The sequence below is a fragment of the Pteropus medius genome, unplaced genomic scaffold, assembly GCF_902729225.1.
Source record: "Pteropus medius unplaced genomic scaffold, Ma_sr-lr_union100, whole genome shotgun sequence".
Taxonomy (NCBI): Eukaryota; Metazoa; Chordata; class Mammalia; order Chiroptera; family Pteropodidae; genus Pteropus; species Pteropus medius.
In genome coordinates, this window is record NW_024349796.1 from 2,564,579 (window position 1) to 2,587,308 (window position 22,730).

General features: G+C 35.6%; 1 protein-coding gene and 1 pseudogene across 1 annotated transcript in view; one reads left to right on the forward strand and one right to left on the reverse strand.

The window, feature by feature from the left end:
• Nucleotides 1-22,730, forward strand: part of SDCCAG8 (SHH signaling and ciliogenesis regulator SDCCAG8) — a 210,673-nt gene that overhangs the window by 16,923 nt on the left and 171,020 nt on the right. Inside the window, exons 5-8 of the mRNA XM_039883232.1 lie at nt 5,597-5,722; nt 10,418-10,558; nt 13,155-13,219; nt 15,913-16,101. Coding sequence (XP_039739166.1) covers nt 5,597-5,722; nt 10,418-10,558; nt 13,155-13,219; nt 15,913-16,101 — 521 coding nt within the window. The remainder of the gene's footprint in view (nt 1-5,596; nt 5,723-10,417; nt 10,559-13,154; nt 13,220-15,912; nt 16,102-22,730) is intronic.
• Nucleotides 2,168-2,283, reverse strand: LOC120619360 (uncharacterized; annotated as a pseudogene).

Here is a 22,730-nt window from a genome sequence, read left to right on the forward strand (position 1 = left end):
CATCATGTAGATCTTATACATATTCTCTGAGGTTTATACCAAAGTATTTCAGTTTTTGGTGTTAATGTAAATGGTATTATGTTTTTAATTCCAAATTCTAATTATTTGTTGCTAATATATGACTTTTGTGTATTATTTAACCTTGTAATCGGCAGCATTGCTATAATCACTTATTAGTTCTAGCAGTTTTTTTGTTTTTTTTTTTGATTCTTTGGGATTCTCTTCCTAGACATTCATGTCATCTGTGAACAAAGACAGATTTATTATTATCGTTATTATTATTATCATTATTTCCTTCCCACTATGGATGGCGTTTATTTCCTTTTGTTTTGTTGCATTAGCTAGTACTCCTAGAATGATATTGAATAACAGTGATCAGAGGGAACATTCTTGCCCTGTTCTTGGTCTTAGTGGGAAACCATGTATTGTCTCATCATTAATATCAAAATGATGTTAGCTATATTGAGGATGTTTCCCTCTCTTCCTAGTTTGCTGAGAGTTTTTATCTTGCATGCTACTAGATTTTGTCACTTGCTTTTTCTGCATTATTGATATGATCATAAGATTTTCTTCTCTATCTTGCTGATGTAATGGATTACATTAGTTGATTTTTAGATGTTGAACCAGCCTTATATACATAGAATAAATTCCACTTGGTCCTGTTGTATAATTCCTTTTATACATTGTTGGATTCAAGTTGCTTATATTTTGATGAAGATTTTTTAATGAGATATACTGGTCTATAGTTTTCCATTCCTGTAATGTCTTCATTTGCTTTGGATATTAGGGTAATACTGGCTGAAATGAGTTAGGATGTATTTCCTCTGGTATTTTATGGAAAATATTGTAGAGAATTGGTAAAATTTGTTCCTTAAATGTTTGGTAGAGTTCACCAGTGAACCAATAGTAGGCCTGGTGCTTTCTGTTTTGAAAGATTATTAATTATTGATTCAATTTCTTGAATAAATGTAGGCCTATTCAGATTATCTATTTCTCCTCCTGTAAATTTTAGTAGATTGTACCTTTCAAGAAACTGGTCCATATTATCTAGGTCATCAAATTTGAGGGCATAGAGTTGTTCATAATATTCTTTCTTATCCATTTAATATCCATGGGATCTGTAGTGATAACCCCTCTTTCATTTCTGATATTAGTAATTTGTGTCTTCTCTCTTTTTTTTATTTAGCATGGGTAGAACTAGCTTTTGTTGCTATTCTCTATTGATTTCTACTCTAATTTTTATTATGTCATCTTCTTCTACTTCAGATTTAATTTGCCTTTTTTTTTTTTTTTTTTTAGTTTCCTAAACCAGAAGCTTAGACTATTGATCTGGAATTTTTCTTCTTTTCTAATGTTTTTCATTGATTTTGCTGCATCTTACAAATTTTGATGTTATATTTTTATTTTTATTTTGTACAAAATGTTTAAAAATTTCACTTGAGACTTTATCCTTGACCAACCCATAAGTTATTTAAGAGAATGTTATTTAATCACCAAGTAAATTGGCAGTATTCTAGCTCTCTTCCTGTTACTGATTTCTAATTTAATTGTATTGTGGTCTGAGAACATACTTTTTATTTCTATTCTTTTTAATTTAAGATGTGTTTTTAGAACCAGAATGTTAGTATGTTTTGGTGACTATTCTGTGTTAGCTTGAGGAGAATGTATATTCTGTTGTTGTGGGATGAAGTCTTCTATAAATGTCAATTATATCCTGTTGATTAATGGTTTGTTGTTCAGTTCAACTATGTCCTTACTGATATTTTGCCAATTTGGCAGATTGGCTAGATCTGTCAATTACTCATGAGGGGTGTTAAAATCTCCACTTGAAATAGTGGATTCATTTGTTCCTCTTTACAGGTCTATTAGTTTTTCCTCATGTATTTGATGCTCTATTGTTAGGTACATACATATTAAGGATTATTATGTTCTCTTGGAGAATGGACCTCTTTGCCATTATGTAATGCCCCTTTTTATCTCTGATATTTTTTTTTTGCCATGAAGTCTGCTCTGTCTGAAATTAGTATAGCTACTCTAGCTTTCTTTTGATTTATGTTGGCATGGTATGTCTTTCTCTATCCCTTTACTTTTAACCTGTCTGTGTCTTTATATTTAATGTGGATTTCTTGTAGATAGCATATACTTGAATCTTTTTTTTTATTACTTATGCCTACAGCACCTGGTCTTCCTAGGTGGTCTCCCATCCAAGTACTAACCAGGCCCGACCCTACTTAGCTTCCGAGATCAGACATCAGGCTTGTTCAGGGTGGCATGGCCATAGACCATAGACCATGGCTCCACTGGGGCACGAACCCAGGACCTTCTGCATGTAAAGCAGACGTACTAACCACTACACTATGGAACCACGTCCTGAATCTTGTCTTTTATTCACTCTGTCTTTTCATTGGTATGTTCAGACCATAGAAGTTTAAAGTGATTATTGATACAGTTGTATATCTATAATATGAACCATATATGTTATTGTTGTCCATTCATTGCCTTTGTTCTTTTTGTTTGTTTGTTTTCCACTCTTTCTGCTTTGTCTGGTTTTAAGTGATTGCTTTTTTTGTATTTGGATAAGATTATATTTTTCCTCCTCTCTTAGCATGTCAGTTGAACTTCTATTTTTACTTTTTTAAGTGGTTGTCCTTGAGTTTGCAATTACACTTGCCACTAATCTAATTTTACTTTCAGATAACTCTTTACCACTTCAGAGGTAGGGCAGAGTATTCTCAATTCTTCTCTCCTATTGTTTATAACATTGCTGTTATTCATTTCAATTATTCATAAGATATAATCATTGCTTTCACTGTTGCTATTATGATGTTGAGCAAATTGTACATATACATGATCTATATATAGCTTAATTAAGATTAAGAAAAATTAAAGATTTTATCTCCATATATTTCTTCTCTAATGCTTTTTTTTTCTTTTTGTAGATATGAGTTTATAACCTATATCATTTTCCTCCTTTCTGAAGAACTTCTTTTAATACTTCTTGTAAGACAGGTCTACTGGTGACAAATTCCCTCAATTTTTGATTATCTGAGAAAATATTTTTCCCTCAGTTTTGAAGGTTAATTTCACCAAGTACAGAATTGTAGGTTTGTGGATTTTTTTTCTTTTAATACTGTAAATATTTCATTTTATTCTCTTTTTGCTTACATGGTTTCTGAAGATTAGTCCGATGTAATTCTTATTCTTGCTTCTCTATGGGTAAGATTCCACACTCCCCAAGTGCTTTCAAGATTTTCTCTTTGTCTGATTTTCTGCCATTTAAATGCTTAGGTGTAGACTTTATGGTATTATCCTGCTTGGTGTTTTCTGAGCTTCCTGGATGTGTGGTTTGGGGCCTATCATTTATTTTGGAAATCTCTCAGTCATTATCACTTCAAATATTTCTTCTTCTCCTTTATCTATCTCCTTCATCTAGAATTCCCTTTGCACATATATTAAATCTTTTGTAATTGTCCCACAATTCTTGGGTATTCGGTTATTTTTTCATTCTTTATTTCTTTTTGCATTTCAGTTTGGGAAGTTTTTGTTGACAGTTCTTCTAGTTCATTAATTATTTCCTTGGATGTGTCTAGTCTATTAATGAGACCTTCAAGGCATTGGTCATGTCTATGATGGTGTATTTTATTTCTAGCATTTTCTTTTGATTCTCTCTTAGAGGTTTCATTTCTCTGTTTCAGTGGCCCATCTGTTCTTGCATGTAGTCCACTTTTTCCACTAGACTCTTTTGCATAGTAATCATAGTTATTTTGACCTCCCAATCTGATAATTCCAACATCTCTGCCATATCCAAGTCTGGTTCAAGTCTCTTTAAATTGTTTTGAGACTTTAGTACACCTTCTAATTTTTTGTTGAATGATGGACATGATGTACTGGGTAAAAGGAACCGAGGGAAATAGGCATTTAGTATGAGGTTTTATGTTTACCTAGCTAGGAGTTAGGCAGTTTCTACTGTTTGCTATTGCCGTAGGTGTTGGAGGCTGAAATTTCCTCTAGTGTCCTGGTCGTTGTCTCCCCTGTAGTCTTTGGGATTCTCTCAGGAATTCTTCTTAATACGCTGTGAGCCGTACAGTATTTTAGCTCATTCCCCCGTCGTTGTGTAGGAGCCCTTTTGATGTGGTGGTGAGTTATGTGAGTAGGGAAGCATACGCGAGTCCTCTGATTAGGTCTCAGCCTTTTAGGTCAGTCTGTGCCCTTGACCATGACCTTCACAAATGTTTCTCAGTCTTCCCCTTCCTTTAAGGCGGGAAAGCTAGAGGGAACTAGAGTTGGATATCTCCCTTCCCCCTGGTCAGTTAGGGTCTGAAAAAAAACAGTTTTTAGACTTTGGTGAAAGGGTAAAACTGCTTCTCCTGAGGCAGGCCTTTTTAAGAACAGGGTGCTTTGGGCATATTTCAAAATGGCTGCTTTTCCTCTCCTACTGGTGGAAGCATGAGCGGATTTTTCTATAGTTTTGGCTGTAAGAACCTGGTGTCCTAGAGATAAAACTTACAAAAGTGTAGGAGCCCCCTAACACTGGATCCCTCTGTAGTTTTTAACCCTGAGATGTGTCTTCACTGAGATTTCATCAGTTACACGTTACATCTTCCTACTCCGGCACCTGTTCCCCTGGAGTTTCTGCTCGAGTGTTTCTGCTCTCGTAGGCTGTGATTTTTAGGAGCATCTGTCTGTCTCTCCAATTTGGGCGATAACAGTTTTTTCTGTGACTTAAATTCTCTGATGGAGTTAAAAAGAGTGATTGATATTTCAGTTCGTTCAGGCTTTTTCTTCTTGGGAGATGGGAGTGGTATTTTATAAGCTCATTACATGCCAGACCAAAAATTGGAAGTCTGCAATATTTTTTAAATCACAGCTTTCAATTACAGCTTTTTTTTTTTTTTCTGAATAAAATAATTGAATGGTTTTTGCCTATATCACGTAATAGTTTCTGGTTACACTAGTAAAAAAGATTAAGTATTGTACCATCAATATATTGATATTTTTGGTGGTTTTTCAGAAAATGAGATGCTACTCAATCACTATTCTAATTGTTACTTACCTATAATTCTTTATGCCCTGCTAGGCCAATAAAACACTCAGAATTCTCCACTAAACTATTTCTCTAATAACTTCCCTCCATCTGGCTACCAGTTCATAGATAATCACTGTAGCTTTCCAAGCCTTTTATCTCGGAGTCTTCTCTTATCTACTAGTCTTATGTCAATTTTCAACAAGTTATTAGTGTTTGAGCATGAGTAATAATATATCTTACCTTAGTTTTCAGCAGTCTACCTCATTCTTAAAAGTCTTTTAAACAAACCCTTTAATTAAAGCCTTTCTATGAGCCTTAATCTCTTGGAGAAAAAAATTTGTCAGAGACCACACATTTCTGTGAAGAGGCTACTAACAGTCTCTCTACCACACACCTCCAGCCTTCTCTTGGTTTGTTAACTAATGTTTTTGTTGCTTTGTCTAAATATGTAATTACAGTACTTCAGGGAATGGATATAGAGCATAAGTCTTCCATGCTTTATATCATGTTGGATTGTTTAGTAATCAACAAATAAAAGCACTTTTTGGTATCTGTTTCTGCTTTTTATAGGAAGAACTCTCTGGAATGAAAAATAGGATACAAGTAGTTGTGCTTGACAATGAACGGCTTCTACAAGAGTTGAAATCTCAAAGACAAGAGGAAACAATGAGGGAACAAACACTTCTGGATGCATCTGTGAGCATTTTTAAAAAAATCCTAATGGTATTTTGGTGTGCATGTTCCCTCCTGCTCTTTCCTTCTGCCCCCCGTGACCCCCCACCACCCCCAGCCTTCTGAACTGCTTTGTTCTCTCCTTGCAATTTGGCAAAAGAACTCTGGTGGTATTCTTTGGGGCCTCAAAAATTAAAATTCACTGTAATGGAATGATCCTGACATGAAATGATGTAATGATGTTTGTTATCTACTTCGGTTTCCTCTCAAGCATACCATTTATGTTTTTTAACTATAGAAAGAGCAGATATGAAAGCAGGAAGTGTGTTACATAGTTAAATCCAGAAACTGTTCAGGACTGTAGCTTAGATGTCTGTTGTATTTCTCTAAATTTTCCTTACGCTCTGAATTCCAATTAAGTCTAATTAGCAGCATGGTGTAGCAGAAAGAACACGGTCTGAAGGTCCAAGAATCAAAATGTTCGTTTTCACATTGTCCCTACTAAGCTGGATGCTTTCAAACATGGGTTAACCTTATGGGCCCTCTGTCTGTTTACTGGCAGTTTGAAAAGACTCCCCTATATTAGCAGTTTTAATATTTAATGTGAATAGCAATCACTTGGGATACTTGTTGACAGTGCATATTCCAGGTCTGATTCCGTTGGTCTGGGTTGAGTCCTTGAGTTAAAAATATGAAATTTTAACAAGTTGCCTAAGTGGTTCTAATTTCAGGGACCACATTTTGAACAACAGCAGATTAAATGATCTTTATAATTCTTGTGATGATATTTAGTGTTTAAACTTAGTATCTCCTAATGATCTGTCAGAAATACTTTTGCTTTGAAAATGTTTTTCCCTCTTGGGATAGGGTGCAGTTAATCACAGCTTGCTCTGCTCTTTGAGACAAATTCAACTTTCAATGAGGAAGTTTCAATACTTGCCTGTTTCAGCTTTACTTTGCAAGGGATTTTGGTGGCCAGATGGAGTTATTATTAGTAAATCCGTTCTATTAAGAAAAAAATATGTGCCTTAATCTTTTACCTAGGTGTCCTCTCATTTTCGTTTTTGAAATTTTTTTTTATTTACCTGGCCTGATGTTTCGTTTGTAATCCCTGAGTTCTACGTGTTAGAATTTGCTATTTAGAAGTAGCCAATTGTATTAACTTTGAATAATGAAGTGGGCTGATTAGTATTTCAACTGATTTTTCTTCAGTTACATTTCAGAATTACAGTTCATGATCAGCTACTTAATTTAATTTAAACTAATTAAATTACAGTTTGTGATTAGCTATTTTTCCTTTGCTATGTGACTTTTTCTGAATATATTATTAATATTAGTTAAAAATTCCATCTTAGTTGTCTATTATTTTAATGTCAATTTGAAGATGCTACAGCCATCTTAGAAGTAGCTCATTTTTCAAATACTTATTTTCTTCTGCTTTTCTTCAAATATGTAGTCACTTAGCAGTGACTCAATTATTCATAGTCTTCAATATTTATACAATGGCAAAGAAGTAGAAGAAGGGGAAGTAAAGTGAGAAAGGAAATTAGGCAGACAAATGAATCAGAGGCCAAGAGAAGTGAGTAATGCTAAAGGGGAAGGAAGTGAGGGAAGAAGCACATGAGCTTTGCCGTAAGAACAAAGGACACTCGCTGAAGAAAACCACAGCCGTAGCTATAGAAAGAACAAAATCACAGGGAGCTTTTGTGTTTTTTTAAACAATCCCAGGAGCTAAAATACAATGCAAATATTGAACTATTGTTACACATGTGTCTGATGGCCTTGATATCTATTTTAATGTTAGTCTTCTTAGTTATTTTGTTACAAAATTGTCACCCCCGTTTTTTTACTTGTATAGGTGAATAGAGGCATTTCAGGAACCTATGCATGGTGCTGGATTGAGAGTTTTAATGTAAATGAAACTTATAGGATAACTTAAATAGGAACAGATCAAAAGATAGTATCTTTTTTTTTTCTGAACTCTTTTTAATGAATCTGTTGCCATATTGATGGTAGATCTTGCTAAAGCTGTTTGCGGTTTGCATATAGATTTACAGTGTTTCTTAAGACCTTAAAAAAATAACTCAAATAGTTATATAGTAATAATGAGCATTTGTGGATGACCTCATGGTTATGATGTTCCAGGCACTGTATCAAGCACTCTATTTACATTATATTGTTTCAATTTTATAGTAGCTGCACAAGGCACTGTTATTATATCTATTTTCAGATGAGTAAATTAAGATTTAGAGTGGTTAAGTAACCAAAGCAACTGATCTGATGTCACAAAGGTAGAAAATGGCAAACATGGGACTGTCTGACCCTAAATTCATCCGCTGAGCCTCAAATATTACTGCCTTTCTGCATAAATTAGGAATAGCTTGTCAATATTGAACCAAACCATCTTTCTTTGCCCTGGGATAAAAGATTCCCCTCAGAAGGGAAGAGCCGTCTCTTCATTGTTTCTGAGTTTTAACCTTTGACTTGGGTGGTAGCCTATGTAACTTTTAGCTTTAAGACCTAGCACTTGAAGAAGCAAGCAGATTATTTTTTAAAAACTAAAACGTTTAAAGATGATTTCATTTCTCTCATTTCTCATCACTTTTTCTTACAGATTTTCTCTTCAAGAAGGGCTTTTTTTGAGAGTTCAAAAATTGTATTAGAATATGCTATTTATTAGAAATTTTGGCGTGTATACTCACTCAAAGATCTAGGAGATTTTTTTTAAAAAGTAGCAAATTTCTGAGCCATGTTTTTCCATGTCTATTCTCGTCCCCTCCACTTAAGCATTCTCCCCAATTAAGAAATGAAAAGTTTTCAGTAATCTTCAGGGATGTAAATGTAATTAGATTTTTACAATCTTAGTGAACTACCATTCAACTTTTAAAAGCTATCCGTGAAAGAACAAAGTGTCAATTAGACCAGCCCTTCCTTTCAAAGAATGACAGTATTTTATATCATAAGTCAGCGATCTGAGGTCTACACGCTTTCTCCAGTTTCTCCATAGGAAAACAGTTCCCCCTCCTTCACTGCTCTCTAAGGCAGTTTTGAATGATCTTGGGAGATTTGTCCCTACCAACAGAGTCAAGTTCAAGCTTGTTAGGCCATACTTTCCAGACCCTCCCTTGACTCTCTGGCTACACCTTCCGACACCCATTTCTTGTGCTTCAACCTCTAGTAATGCTGAATTTCCTGAGTCCCCTGCAGGCACCAGCCTATTTCACACCTCTGGGACTTTTTCATGATGTCCTCTCTTTCTGGCATGCCCATCCCATCTAGCTTGCTCTTATTTATTCTTTAAGATATCACACCAGTGTCTGAGCATCCCCAGAAAACCTTCCTTGAATCTCCTGTTTCTCTTACTGTCCCTCCTCTGTTATGCCATTGTCCCCCATACGCACCTCTATTAAATTGAAATTATCTGCTTAGGTGTTTGTCTCCCTCATTAAACTCGTTGAGGGTATGATAGGTCTTGCTCATTTTTACCCTCCAAGCTCTTAGCACAGTGCCCAGACATAGTAGGTGTTATACAGAAATGTTTGCATTAAACTGAGGTTCCAGAAGAATATGGAATAGAATCTTAGAACTCTACTTTGGATGAATGTGGTTTACCACATTCTAGCATGACATTGAAGTATATAGTTCTGTGTTTGGGGCTCTGTCCTCTCTTTGAGTACTACCCGTAATCTTTGGCCCTTAGCAGTTCAATAATTATTTATTGAATTAAATGAACATAAATATTTTTGTTTTTGTTGCCCACATAAATTACCCAGGTCTTTGGGTTGATTATTTCATCGAATGTCGAAAGGGTGCCAGAGGTGGCCAGCAGACAGTGGTTACAGCAAATTCCATCTGTAGGCCTGTTTTGTTTGTTTGACAAGCTTTAAATCAATATTCAATGATGTTTCAAAGGAAGAGCCAGAAGTCTGGCTTATCCGTTTAAAAAAAATAAAGGGTTTTTGGTAATATGAGTTCGCATTCGTATTGGCAGCCCCCGACTGGAAATGAGTAGTAGTTGCTTCTTTTGGACAGTTCGTCATGGTCCACACTACTCCTTTGTGAACCCCTGACATGCAGGCAACATGTCAGTTCAGTCTCTCACCGTAGACTGTTTTTCTCATTGAAGGTGAACATTTTTCTGGAAAGGCAGAAGAGCATAGTGATTTCGGGTATGTGGAGCCACATTGCCAGGCTTCAGATACTAGCTATGCCACTTATCAGCCACTTCCCACCTCTGTGACTCGTAGCAGGTTACTCTGTGTGACTGTTTCCTCATCCGCAAAATGGAGATCACAACAAAACTTACAGGGTTGTTCTAACGCTTAAATGAATTAATACACTCAAAGCACATAAACAGTGTCTGACACACAGCAAACACCGTGTATATTAACTCTTATTATTATTGTGAGACAAACACAAAGGGCTGTCTTTCAAGAGTATATATATTAGAGAAGTAAGAGATAAGTTCATTTGTTGAATACACTGGCATCTAGCCCTCTTTGCTCGTTTACATTAGTGCCTGAACCTGTAGGAATTTGACTTGTTGTGGAATATGACCCTAGCAGCCGGAAAACGTAAAACGATTCTTAATTTGTAGTTTAGAAGCATCTGCTTTTTTCATTCTTTCATCGCAGATAAGAATCAGTATTCCATTTGTAAAGCATGCATGTTGATTTAAGGTTAAATGTCGATTGCAATTACTGGCATGTTTTATTTTAGGGAAACAGACAGAATTCTTGGATTACAACAGGTGAAGTTTCCAGAGGGGAGGAAGCTGCCATGAGCTGCTTTTCCCATGGCAATGCAGATATTCTCAAAGCCGCATCTGCTGGTGAGGCTGAGAGATGGAAGCTAGAACTGGTGAGTGTTTGGATGCTTTTCTCTTATGCATGTATTTTTTTGGTACTTTTTTATTGTGGTAAATATACATAACATAAAATTTAGCACTGTGAACTTTTGAAAATTCACTACCTAACCATTTTAAGTGTACAACTCATTTGTATTAATTACATTCATAACATTGCACAACCATCGGCACTGTCCATTTCTAGAATTTTTTCATCATCCCAAACAAATCTCTGTTCTTGTTAAACAAATCTCTGTTCCTGTTAAACAATCTCCTCTTTCCCCAAGCCCTAGTACCCTCTTCAACTTTCTGTCTCTATGAATTTGCCTGTTCTAGATACCTGACATAAGTAGAATCAAACAATATTTGTCTGTCGTATTTCATTTAGCATAATGTTTTCGAGGTTCGCCATGTTGTAGCCTGTACTTCATTCTTTTATGAGGATGAGTACTATTCCATTGTACGCATATACCACACTTTATCCATTCATTTGTTGATGGACTTTAGGGTTGTTTCCACTTTTTGGCTCTTGTGAACAAGGCTGCTGTAAACACTGATGCACAAGTATCTCTTTGAGTCCCTACTTTTAATTTTTTCAGATATATACCTAGAAATAGAATTGTTAGATAATATGGTAATTCTTTATTCTTTTTTCTTTCTGCTCCTCAGACTCAATCATTTCAATTGTCCTATCTTCAAGTTCGCTGATTCTTTGTTCTTCTGCTCACATCTGCTCTTAATCTCTTTGGTGAATTTTTCATTTCAATCATTGTACTTTTCAGCTCCAGAATTTCTGTTTAGTTCCTTTTTATAATTGACTTTCCTGGTTTCTTTCAGCTCTTTGTCCATGTTTTCTCTTAGCTCTTCGAGCATATTTAAGATAGTTTTTTAAAGTTATTGTCTAGTAAGTCTGATGTCTATAGTTTCTCAGAAATAGTTTCTGTTGATTTATTCTGTTTCTCTGAGCCATGTTTTCTGTTGTAAATATATTTTCCCCATTCTGTGGCTGACATTCTCTCTTGATAGTTTTCTTTCTCCTTTTCCTTTCCTTCCTCTTCCTCCCCCTCCCTCCCCACCCCTCCCCTCATTGTCTAAGTCCTCATTGCTGGGGTGGAGAAAGCATATATATTTTTGTATTTTGACTGACTCCCACTTTCTTCTGATTAGTGTTAGCATGGTATATTTTTTTATCCTTTTAACATATTTGTGTCTTCATATTTAATGGGGGTTTCTTGTGGATAACATATAGCTGAATTTTGCTTTTTCATCCAACCTAACAATATCCGCCTTTTAAATGTGATTATTTATACACTTGATTTTAAATCCACTGCATTGCTATTTGGCTTCTCCCCTCCACCCCTATTATTTTGTTCCCCTTTTCCTCTTTTTCTGTCTTCTTTTGAATAGTTGAATATTTTCATGATTCCATTTTTACCTCCCTTGAACAGTCTGAAAAAATCTCTAGTACCAACATTCACCTGGCTACCTGGCTGCTCAATTTAGAAATCCAGGATTCATTTTAATCTTTTTCTCTGCCATATCTATTCAATCATAAAATTCTGTCAATTTTACTTTTATATAGCTCTATAGTAAATTCTTTTCCGTCCTTACCACTTGACTACTCTTATTTATGTGCTTACTCTTACCTATTTATCTGCAATGACTTCTTTATTGGTCTGCCCTTTTCCATACTTCAGAGAACTTTAAGATTCAAATCTGATAAAAAGTTTTCAAAGTTCATCCAGTGCCTCTTCTGCATGGAGATTACATGAGTTATCTAAATAAAGGTCTTAATATTTTTATTCTTTCCACGGCCCAGTCTTACCTATTTAACCCATCTCTATCCACTTTCCACCTAGCATTTCACATCTCTAACTCTGTACCTTTTGCTCTATTAGATATTCTCCTTTAAGTCTTAGCACCTCCTCCATAAAGTTTTCTCTACTGCTCTTTGGTTGAATTACAAATTCCTGCCTCTCTGATTTCATTTTACCCTCTGTACATCTCTACCATAAATTATATGTAATTGAATGTTCACCTGTCTTTCTACTTCTTCCTAGAATCTAAGTTCCTTGAAGTTAGAGACATCTTCATCTTTGATAACTAATAACTATTTATCATAACTGGATACTAGCAGAGGGTTGTAGATGGCTTGGTCTATCATATGATTATAACTTAACTTCTCTTTTAGCATTCATCCAGTTGTATGTTATATACATATTTATTGTACGTATTTTTATTGTATGCCAAATATACAGCAGTCACAATAGGAGATTCTAGTAGGATTTGATCCTTGCCCTCACTGAAGTTATAAGTTAAAATTGCTTTTTCCCAGCATCACACTTTTGAAAGTAGGACCTGACTTATGTAATTTCAAAAAAAAAAATGTTTTTGTCAGTTATTGCCATTTTATGACTCAGTAGTTCTTTGCAGGTATTCATTCAGTAAATGTAGAAAAATTTGGGTAGACTAGGAAAAGTGTTTCCTGAGAGGACACATTCTTTCTTCTTGGGTAAAAAAGAAAAAAATATTCAATTTAATTTAACCTTATTTGCTTATGAAACACAGAACATGGAGGAAATGTACTTTTTTTTCTTTTCTTTTCTGAAGGAAAGGCTAAAACTTACTTATGAGGAAAAGAGTGAGATCCTGGAATCTCAAGTGAAGTCCTTGAGGTAAAGTATTATCAACCATTTAAAGTCATAGCAAAAGCATAATGACTTTAAAATATATCTGAATGTTTACTGAAATCCCACTTTTATCAATATAAGAAGTACTTGACATTTTATTTGCAATATAAAGACATTTCCTCATGTTATTAAAGAATAAGGGGAGATAAAATTGTGAAGTCCTTTTCCAAATTTAATTTCAAAGAACTATGAACTAAATAATAAATTTTGCTTTTTCATTAGTTTTAAAATATTACTGTTGTGTGATAGAAATAAGACTCACAAGCTGCTCTTAGAAAAATTATACTTTTAAAATAGTGAAAATGAAGCACTCTAGTTTTCATATTACATGCAAGTGGTTTTTTCTTCATCTAATTTTCAAATTGCAACAATAATATAATTGAGCATTTTTGCATACATGATAAATTTGAGTATACATAATGAGTTTTCATGTACTTTTTGATGTTTTCAAAAATCTCAATAAAACCTATATATTATAGATTAACCGTTAGTGATTTATCATGTATTTATTGTCCAGAAATTTAAGTGCAACCTTCTTTTTGAGCTAGAATGTTTTTTTTTTTTAATACAAAAAGATACCAGGAATTATTTTTTTATGTTAAAGATTATTTTAAATAATAGTATTGAGATATTTTCAAATCAAGTAAACTTTAAAATAGTCTTTATAATTTTATTTTAATACGTCCCATTTGAATAAAATTTAAAATCTTCAGGCCATGTATTGTTTAGAGACATAACTAGAGTTTTACTAAGAACCAGAACTCATGGCTTTCATTGCACATGTTCTTATTCACTGATTTTAATATGCTCTTATGCTTTTCATACTTTATCCTTATTCATTTTAGGATTTCTATAGAGATTTTTACTTTTTCATAAAGAAACCTAATGTTTAAAAATGCTGTAATTTTGCTTTCTTACTTTTTATCTTTGTAATATTTTGATATTGTGGTTCGATTCTTTATTTTCAAAGTAACATATTTCTAGCTCATTATATTTATGGTAATGTGATTTATTTTGTCTTGGAATTCAAATATGCCATCTTTAATTACATTAAAACACTGCCTTACAATGAACTAGACTTTGCTCTCTGTATCCTTCTGCTTCTTTCTCTTCTTTTAGTGTAATTTAAGACTATTGAAAGAGGCATTTTCTTAAAGAAAGAAATAAAATCACTATTCTGAAACTCTGGCTTTATGGTAACTATTTCTTTTTTTTTTTCTTTTTCCCATTTCAAGACACCAAGGCTACTTGAGTGTTTTGAACTTGCACCTGACAGAAATAGTCATGGAGACCTTGGGCTTTGGAATGTGCTTCCAGAGTTCTTTTTACAAAGCCTGTGAAAGTCAGACGTTTTCTATGTGATACTTAAAAAGAAAATTTATTATGTCAGAGATATTATCTTGGAAATAGGGCAGAAACAGCTCGATTTTTTTCAACTTCAAACTATCATTAAGCCAGCTTTTTTTTTTTTTTTACAGTGATATTGATTAACGCAATCTAGTAAGTTTCAAGTGTACAATTCAACAGTAAGGCATACATATATTGCATTGTGTGTTCACAGCCTATAGTTAGATTTCTTTCTGTCACCACATATTTGACCCCTTTTTTTAACCTTTTGCTTGCCTGTGGATCTTTCCCACCTCCCCCAGGCTGCCTGGAAGCTCCTTAGACCCCAGAAGTTGAGGTAGCGTGTGCTAGTGGGCGACTCATTGCTGGCTTCTCTTCTGTGACAGTGAGCAAGTCAGGACAGCTCTGTGCTCCCGAGTATAACAGAAACTGACAACAGAGAGTAGACTGAGCCAGAGATAAGTGCCTGCCTGCAATTCAGTAGTCCAAGATCTTAAGGGCAACTTTCTCCCTTTTGAGCAACTTTTTATGCAGTAGAAAAGGGATGCCTATGCAAGGAAGCTCAGTTGCCCAAGATGACTTTTACCAAAACTTGGAGAAAAACCTCATTCAAGGACTATCCCATAAAGTAAAAACAAACACACACGCGTGTGCGCGTGCACACATACACACACACACAATCTCAGCCCTTTTTTTTAGCAAGCTGCATATTTCTAACTAATGGCTACTACCTAGGAAATCTTGACTTTGGTGAGTTCCACATAACTTCTTTCTGTAGCCTGCTGTTTTTTAGAGCAGCTCTTTTAGAAATTCATGGTCTGACAACTTTTTAATGTTTTTTCCTCTTGAAGAAAAATGAGCAATAATAAATTAGTCATGGGTAAAATCCATGTCCTTTAGGTGATCCTTTAAGGTACTCTTTATAAATTTAAGAGTTAACACTTGAAATTGGGTATTTCCTTCAATTCAAGGTTGTTGTGCTATGCACCCCTCCCCTTTATTAAGGGAAGTGAGAATTCGCAATTGGAATTTTAGTTTTGTTCTGCAGATAATGTAATGTCAGGGAGATGGGATCCTGTGAAAAGAGAGCCAATATTTTACAAGAACCTGGGCTTATTATTTAATATATTCAGGTCTCATTTTATTCAGTGTCAATTAGGATAATCACACAGTTCAGAGTCGTGAAAAGAATTAATAAGGTATTGTATGGAAAGCATCTCATAAGGTAAATAACATAAATCATAGTAGTAGTTATCACACTGACGATCCATTGAGAAGCAGAGTACTTTCACCTGGCCATTTACTGGAACTTTTCCCCCCTTTCTTTTTAGGAAAGAATTAGCTGAATATCAGAAAAATTGTGAAGATCTTAAAGAGCGACTCAGGCACAAAGAGTCACTTCTTGCCGCGAATATTTCTAACCGCGTTGGTGGTCTTTGTTTGAAATGTGCTCAGCATGAAGCTGTTCTTTCCCAAACCCACAGTAACGTTCACATACAGACCATCGAGAGACTAACTAAGTAAGTACATGCCTACATCTTTGGGGACATGGAAATTACCTTTAAAGGGACTTTGTGTTCTTTTATCCCCAGGCTAAATTACATGTGATTAATGGGAAGCTTCAAATGAAATGGATTTTAAAAGGTTCCTTCATGTAGTTTTCTCGAAGACAGAATAGGCAAGTTCTACTAACTGTGGGTAACATGCCACTTTGGACAAGTAATTTTCTCTCTCTTGGTTTCAGTCTCGAAGTGAGAAAAGTAAAGTGTATAATCTTTACACTCCTGCTCATTTCTATGGCTTTGTAATTGTAAATCTAGCACTGTGCTTAACAAAACTGAGTTCTAGAGGAATCCTTTAGGTTTTGCATGGATTCCTGCTGCAGTTTAGGTAGAGCGCATTATTATCGGGTCTTCGTCACGTGAAGAATATCATAAGCGCCTAGGAAGAAGTTCCCACTGTGTCCCGGTATTAATTAATATTCGAGGATTGACTAAGGACAAGTTACAAATGAGCATTTATGTAGTCAAAGCTTTCATCTGGGCTGAAACACTGCAGTTCTCTGTGTACATCTATTTTTGTTGTTTTCACTATACCAGAGGAAGCTTTTTCCTGTGAAAATTTTATTCTGTGGAAGTTGAGAATTATTATTTAATATATTATCCAATGATGATTTATAGTCGTGTTCGCCCATGCCCCTGCTTTTCTCTGTGCTCAAGGCTGCCTCCCTCTTGTCTGCTCAGGCTCATTTAAATAGTCTGAATGTCGCTTCTTCCTTGAAGTATTCTTCCACCAGCCTTGCCCTGTTTTTTTCCTTCAACTGACTTACACTCCTTTCTTCTGTGATTCTATATTATATTCTGCAAACTTAGAAGCGGCAGCTATGTATTGTTTATCTTCCTATCGCTGGCTTCTAGCCGAGGACCTGTGGTAGACTCTCGTTAACGTTTGCAAGTTCACGTGAAAGGCATTTTGGCATTCCCCTTTTAACAGAGATCCTCCAGTTGGAACCTGCGTGGAGACTGAAAGACTGTGGTCATTTAAAATCAGACCAGTTTTGTTCTACCAGTTTTGACCTTTGACCAAATCACTTTGCTTCTCTGAGTCTGGAGTCTTCAAGTGTTTGGAGGAATAATACCCACCTCTTGGCATTTTACTGGGCCAGCTTAGCCTGTGGCTAGGGCACCAGCTTTTGAGCCAAACATTCTAGTTCTACTGCGAACTTACTACGTAACCTCACAAAAGTTACTTAACGTCTGTGTCTCCATTTTACCATTTTTTAAATGGAGATAAAAGTACCTAATAGTGTTATTCTGAAGGGTCATGGAAAGAATACCTGTATAGTGCTTAAAACAGTTCCTGCCATCTAGTATTTGCTTGATACATGTTAAAATCCTCTGTGCCTCCCATAGTCTAAGAACAGTCAGACTATCTAGGAGCCACACATGACTAACCTGTTCTGTTGTTTCACAAAAACTGAATCTCTTTGGCATGGACCGACTAGTAGTTTTTATGATCTGGGCTGATGGTTCTGTTTTTGTTAAATATTATATTAATAACTAGCTATATTATTATTAAATTATCCATATAGGTTCAGTATAACTATACAATTTATTAAATATGTTTTCAAATCTAACATGTAGTAAACATTTATTATATGCCAAGAAGCGCCAGGCAATTTAAAAATATAATCTCTTAAACATAGTAAAGCATTTGTGAGGTAAATGTTCTTACCCCCATTTTACGGACCATTTATATTTGAAAAAAAATGAATAGAACCATACCTCACAAAATAAATTCAAGATGGTTTACAATCCCAGATATAAATTAAATGTAAAGACTGGGGAAATATTTGCGTCTATTATAGCAAAAAATTGGTACGATGTATAAAGAATTTTTTTTTTGAAATTAATAAAAGGACAAACTGCTAGTTGCAAAGTGGATAAAAGAACAGGAATTTGTGAGCAATAAAAGAAGAAGATGTCACTACACGAGAAGGTATTCATTCTCATTCTGTTATTATTTAAGGAAATACAATTTTCAGTAAAACCAGCCCAATAGATTGGTGAAAATTTAAGAAGATCGATAGTCATGAGAATTGGCGAGGCCATGATCAGGGGATTATTTTCATACCCTGCCAGTGGAACTATAAATCGGTACTACTTTGGAGGGTAATTTAACACTATCCATTAATATATAAGTAGCACACACTTCAAAATTCTCGAGAACGTGTTTATGTACATATCGGGTCCTTTTTAGGGAATGGTTTTCGCAGCGTTATTTGTGATGGTGATGTGATACTGTGATGTGGGAAGTACGTATTTTGTCTTCACCTCCAGTTTCTGGCATAGAGCTTCTAAAAGCCTTGTAATCTCCTAAGTGAGAAAAGCAATAGGAACATCTTTCATGGTAATATTTGGTTTCTGTCCCCTGTTCCTGAAATAGCTCCAGAATATAAAGATGAAAGAAATATCTTTTCTTAACAAGCCCCTCTCAACCATACCTGAATTTATGATGACTTTTGGAAACCACTAAGGATGGGGGACTGGTTGCCAGCGGAACTATCCCTTTTAGCCTCTAAGGAGGGCAGATTGAGTTCAATCGTCTAAGGCCAGTGATTTAATCCATCATGCCTGTGGAACCTCCATAAAACCCCTGAGCTCTGGGGTTGGAGAGCTTCTGGGCTGAGGACCACATGGAGGTGCTGGGAGGGCAGCTCCATGCCCCTTCCCACATACCTTGCCCTACACATCATCTCTTCCATTTGGCTGTTCGTTAGTTGTATCTCTCATAGCAAATAGGGAACAGGAAGTAAGGCGCTTTCTTGGGTTCCGTGAGCTGTTCTAGCAAATTATCAAACCCGAGGAAGGGGTCATAGGAACCCCCTATTTATGGCCAGTTTGTCAGAGGTGCAGGTGACAACTTGGGACTTAAACTGGCATCTAAAGTGGGGGATATTCAGTCGTGTGAGACCGAGCCTTAATCTGTGGGTCTTTGCTGAGTCTAGGTAGTTAGTGGCAAAATTGAATTAGTAGCTGCCAAGAATTAGAGAATTGCTTGCTGTGGGTAATCTGCACATTTAGTGTCAGAAGTGTTGTGAGTACAGAAACCAACTGTAGAAGAAAACGAGGTTTTTCTTTTAGGTGTGAACAAGCTAAATATCCTTCAAAGGAAAATAACTAAACTATGGTTTAGATAAACTATGAAATTGTATGCAACATAAAAAAAAAAAAGAAATAGATCTATATGTACTAATATGGAACTAAGTTCCAAAATATATTTTTGAAAGAAATAAAACAAGATGAGAAAGAGACACCTGGTATGAAACCATTTGTATTTTTTTAAAAGCTCATACACAACCATACTATATATTTTCTCTAGGTTCATGCATATGCATAGAAAAAGATTTGAAAGGATAAACACCCGTTATTTAACAGTGATTATCACTGAAGAGTTGGAAGAAGGCATTAGAAGTATGTCAAATGGGTCTTTAACCATGTTGGTAATTAATTTTACAAGGAGATGGTAATGGAAAAAATAATTTAAAGAAGAAAAAGCATATTTAATGCCACAGATAGAAAGAGGCACAGTTTAAAACTAGTCTAGCAAAGCCAACCAACAAAAAACAGGGTTTTTTCCCCTCCCTATTACATTGCCTTTCATATTGTTCTTGTAGATCATGAGAAAAATATTTTAAGAGGAAGCTACAGTGTTGACGTTGATTCCAAGTCTGGCAGTCATTTAGAAATTGGATTCTTGCTCAGTTATGTATTCCTTTGTATCTATTCTTAAATTTCAGCTCTTAGCCTCATAAAATAAACTTAAACCTTCTCAGTTCAATTTGCTGCTTTGTCAGCATATTATTGGCTCATGTTCTACTTTAATAACAGAATACAGTGGAAGGGTTCTGTTTTTATTGTCAAGGAAAATCTTTGTCTATACGATTCCCTTGGCCTAACCTGGTGTTCCGCTTCTTTCAACTTACTAATGCAGAATGCTGAATATTGAGTTTTATGCTGACTTTGAAGCATGGCCAACACTTTTTAGGCTCGGATTTCTAGTTTTATGCGTAATTAGAAACCTGACTCCTCAATGAGCTGTATCATTGTATTTCCTGCATGACTTTAACATGAAATAAAAAAATTATGTCCCAAATATTATAAATTAAAAGAGTGTCCCGGCCTCTAATGGAAATGTGGTACTGTGACAGTAGCATTAAGCTCCTCCGCTGATCTTTTAGTGGCTCGCACATCGAGCACATGACACAAGAATGACTCGGGCACTTGGAAGGGCGAGAATCAAGCATGACTTGCAGACCGGACCACCCGTATGTTTGCAGCGTTTTGTTAGGACCTTAGGGACTTCTTGGAGAGTGTAGTTAACAACTTACTGATGACATAGGATATATTTTAAAAGTTGATTTGAAGTCCTTGTGTTTCTGAACTTTTCTGCCTTTCACTCAGGCCTCCTTATGTCATGTAGTAGGTAAGAGCAACACTAACCTCTCTTTCTCGCTTTATGGATCAAAAATACCTTTGAATGGTAATCGAGATGGAACTGCTTTGTGTTAAATTCCTTCCTCTAGCTCCTAGTGTCTTGGAGAACTGTTAATGTACTTTTCAGAAAAGAGGAATGATTGCTATTGTACTATCCTGGGACGTCCATCCAGCTTGTGGTTTGGGGGTGGATCGTTGACAGTGTTGTGTGTAGTTGGCTTTGAAAGACTGGCAGGAACTTCTCAGAAACGAGGAACAAGAAAATGCTATAGTTGGCCTTTTAGACTTTCTTTTTTAAAAACAGTGATACTACTTATTAATGATGCTTAGAAATGCTTAAAACTGGTACTGTGGACTAACTGAGGAATTAAAGTTAGTGCCTTTCTTAGGCACTCCATATTTAAGATGAAGCTCATACGTATGTATCGGATGAAGTCTCTCGTTTCCTTATTTTCAACATTTGGCCAACATAATTCAGGGACTTTCTCAGTCTTTTTGGCTCTGATTGTTACACTAAGTTCCTTAATTGACCCCTGCTCATTAGTTAGTTCATCCCAGAAATGACACCCGTGCTCCTGACCTCACCCTCGGCCTCAGCTGCTCTTTCATCTGGACGATGGCATGTTGCAGGAATAACGCTGATTTGCTTGCTTTGTTTCAGAAAACTCCTTGATCCATGTATCAAGACGTTTCTGTGGTGTTTTTAAGCACTCACAGAACTTTTGCCGTGGAAGATGATAATTTGAATGGCCCTCTCGTTCTCACACTTATGTGTCGTGTATGTTCAACTTCTCTCCTGCGAGGCTCACTCTGGGCTGGCCCTGGGGACGGGGACAGCAGTGACTGGTAGTTACTCCGAGTGGCTGGAATTGATTGTTTCTAGGGGCAGTCATGAGCGGTAATGTGGGGCCGAAAAATAGGAGCAAAATCAAGAAGGTGACAGCCAGATGACATTAGGAATGGGGCAGGAAGCAAGGCCTTGTGCCGAGACAGGGCTGTAATACCCAGACCTATTTTTTGTTTTATTTTTGTTTTTGTTTTGAGTGCTTGCTCAAATTTGACATATGGGTTGGTTGAATTGAAACAAAACAAAACATAACAAGACAAAACTGAAAATGTAACGACTGAGTAGGTAATCCTAAATTGCCAAAATGGTTACCCTCACCTATAAGCGTATATACAACGTAGTCGGCCGTCCTGCGACCACCGCAAAGCACGTAGTTCATTCCTCTTACAGAAAACCGAAGTGTGTCAGTCCAGTGGCTACACAGATGTTTAGTCTGATCATTTTATGGTCTTACTGTTGAACGATGAGCCTAACAAGACATCAGTTTATCTTTGATAATTTTCTGTGGTTCAGTAGTCCGAGGTTGGTGAGTTGATATTCTGAAACATTTTTTAACCAGAGCAACTAAATTCTTTACTTTCCAATTCTAAATATTCTAGTGACTTAAAATTTAGATCATAAAATATTAGAACTGGGAATTTCATTTCACCTCCTTCGATGCTCTCCTGTCGCTGAGTCCTTATTCATCCTTTTGTTCTGTCACTTCATCGAGTACCTACTGTGTGGCAGGCACTCTTAACGAGAGGATATACTGAAAACAGGTTAAATGAATTAAAGATAAAAAACAAATTTGTTAGATTTCAATCCTGTTGTGATCTGTTAACATACTGATAAACACTGAGCTTTTTTGTTAATTCTTTTTATTTGAAACTTTGGTTCTAATGGTGGCATTAGATTAAGAATAGATAAGGATATCATTGAATAGTAACTGGTTTTTCAGTAGTTGTTAAAACTTAAAAAACGGTGACTACATTATGTCCATGTCGACTTGCTATCCTTAGGAGTAAATTTTAATTTTCTTGTGGAATTCTAGGTCCTGGTTGGATTACATATTCTCTGTGAAGCTAGACCCTTTTTATGGTAGAGCTTATTTTGAAATATAAGTAAATATAAATTCAGTTTTGCTTGTATTTAATTTATTATGTAACTAGAATAATTTGCTTTGATTCTTCTACTTTTTCACATAATCCTTGTATTTGTTTCCTAAAAATAAGAAACTTTTTAAAAATTTCCTTTAGAACAAAAAATTAAAGTAAATTATATTTCTCAACTTAAACACATCAGGAAATTCTAAAATGAGTGTTAC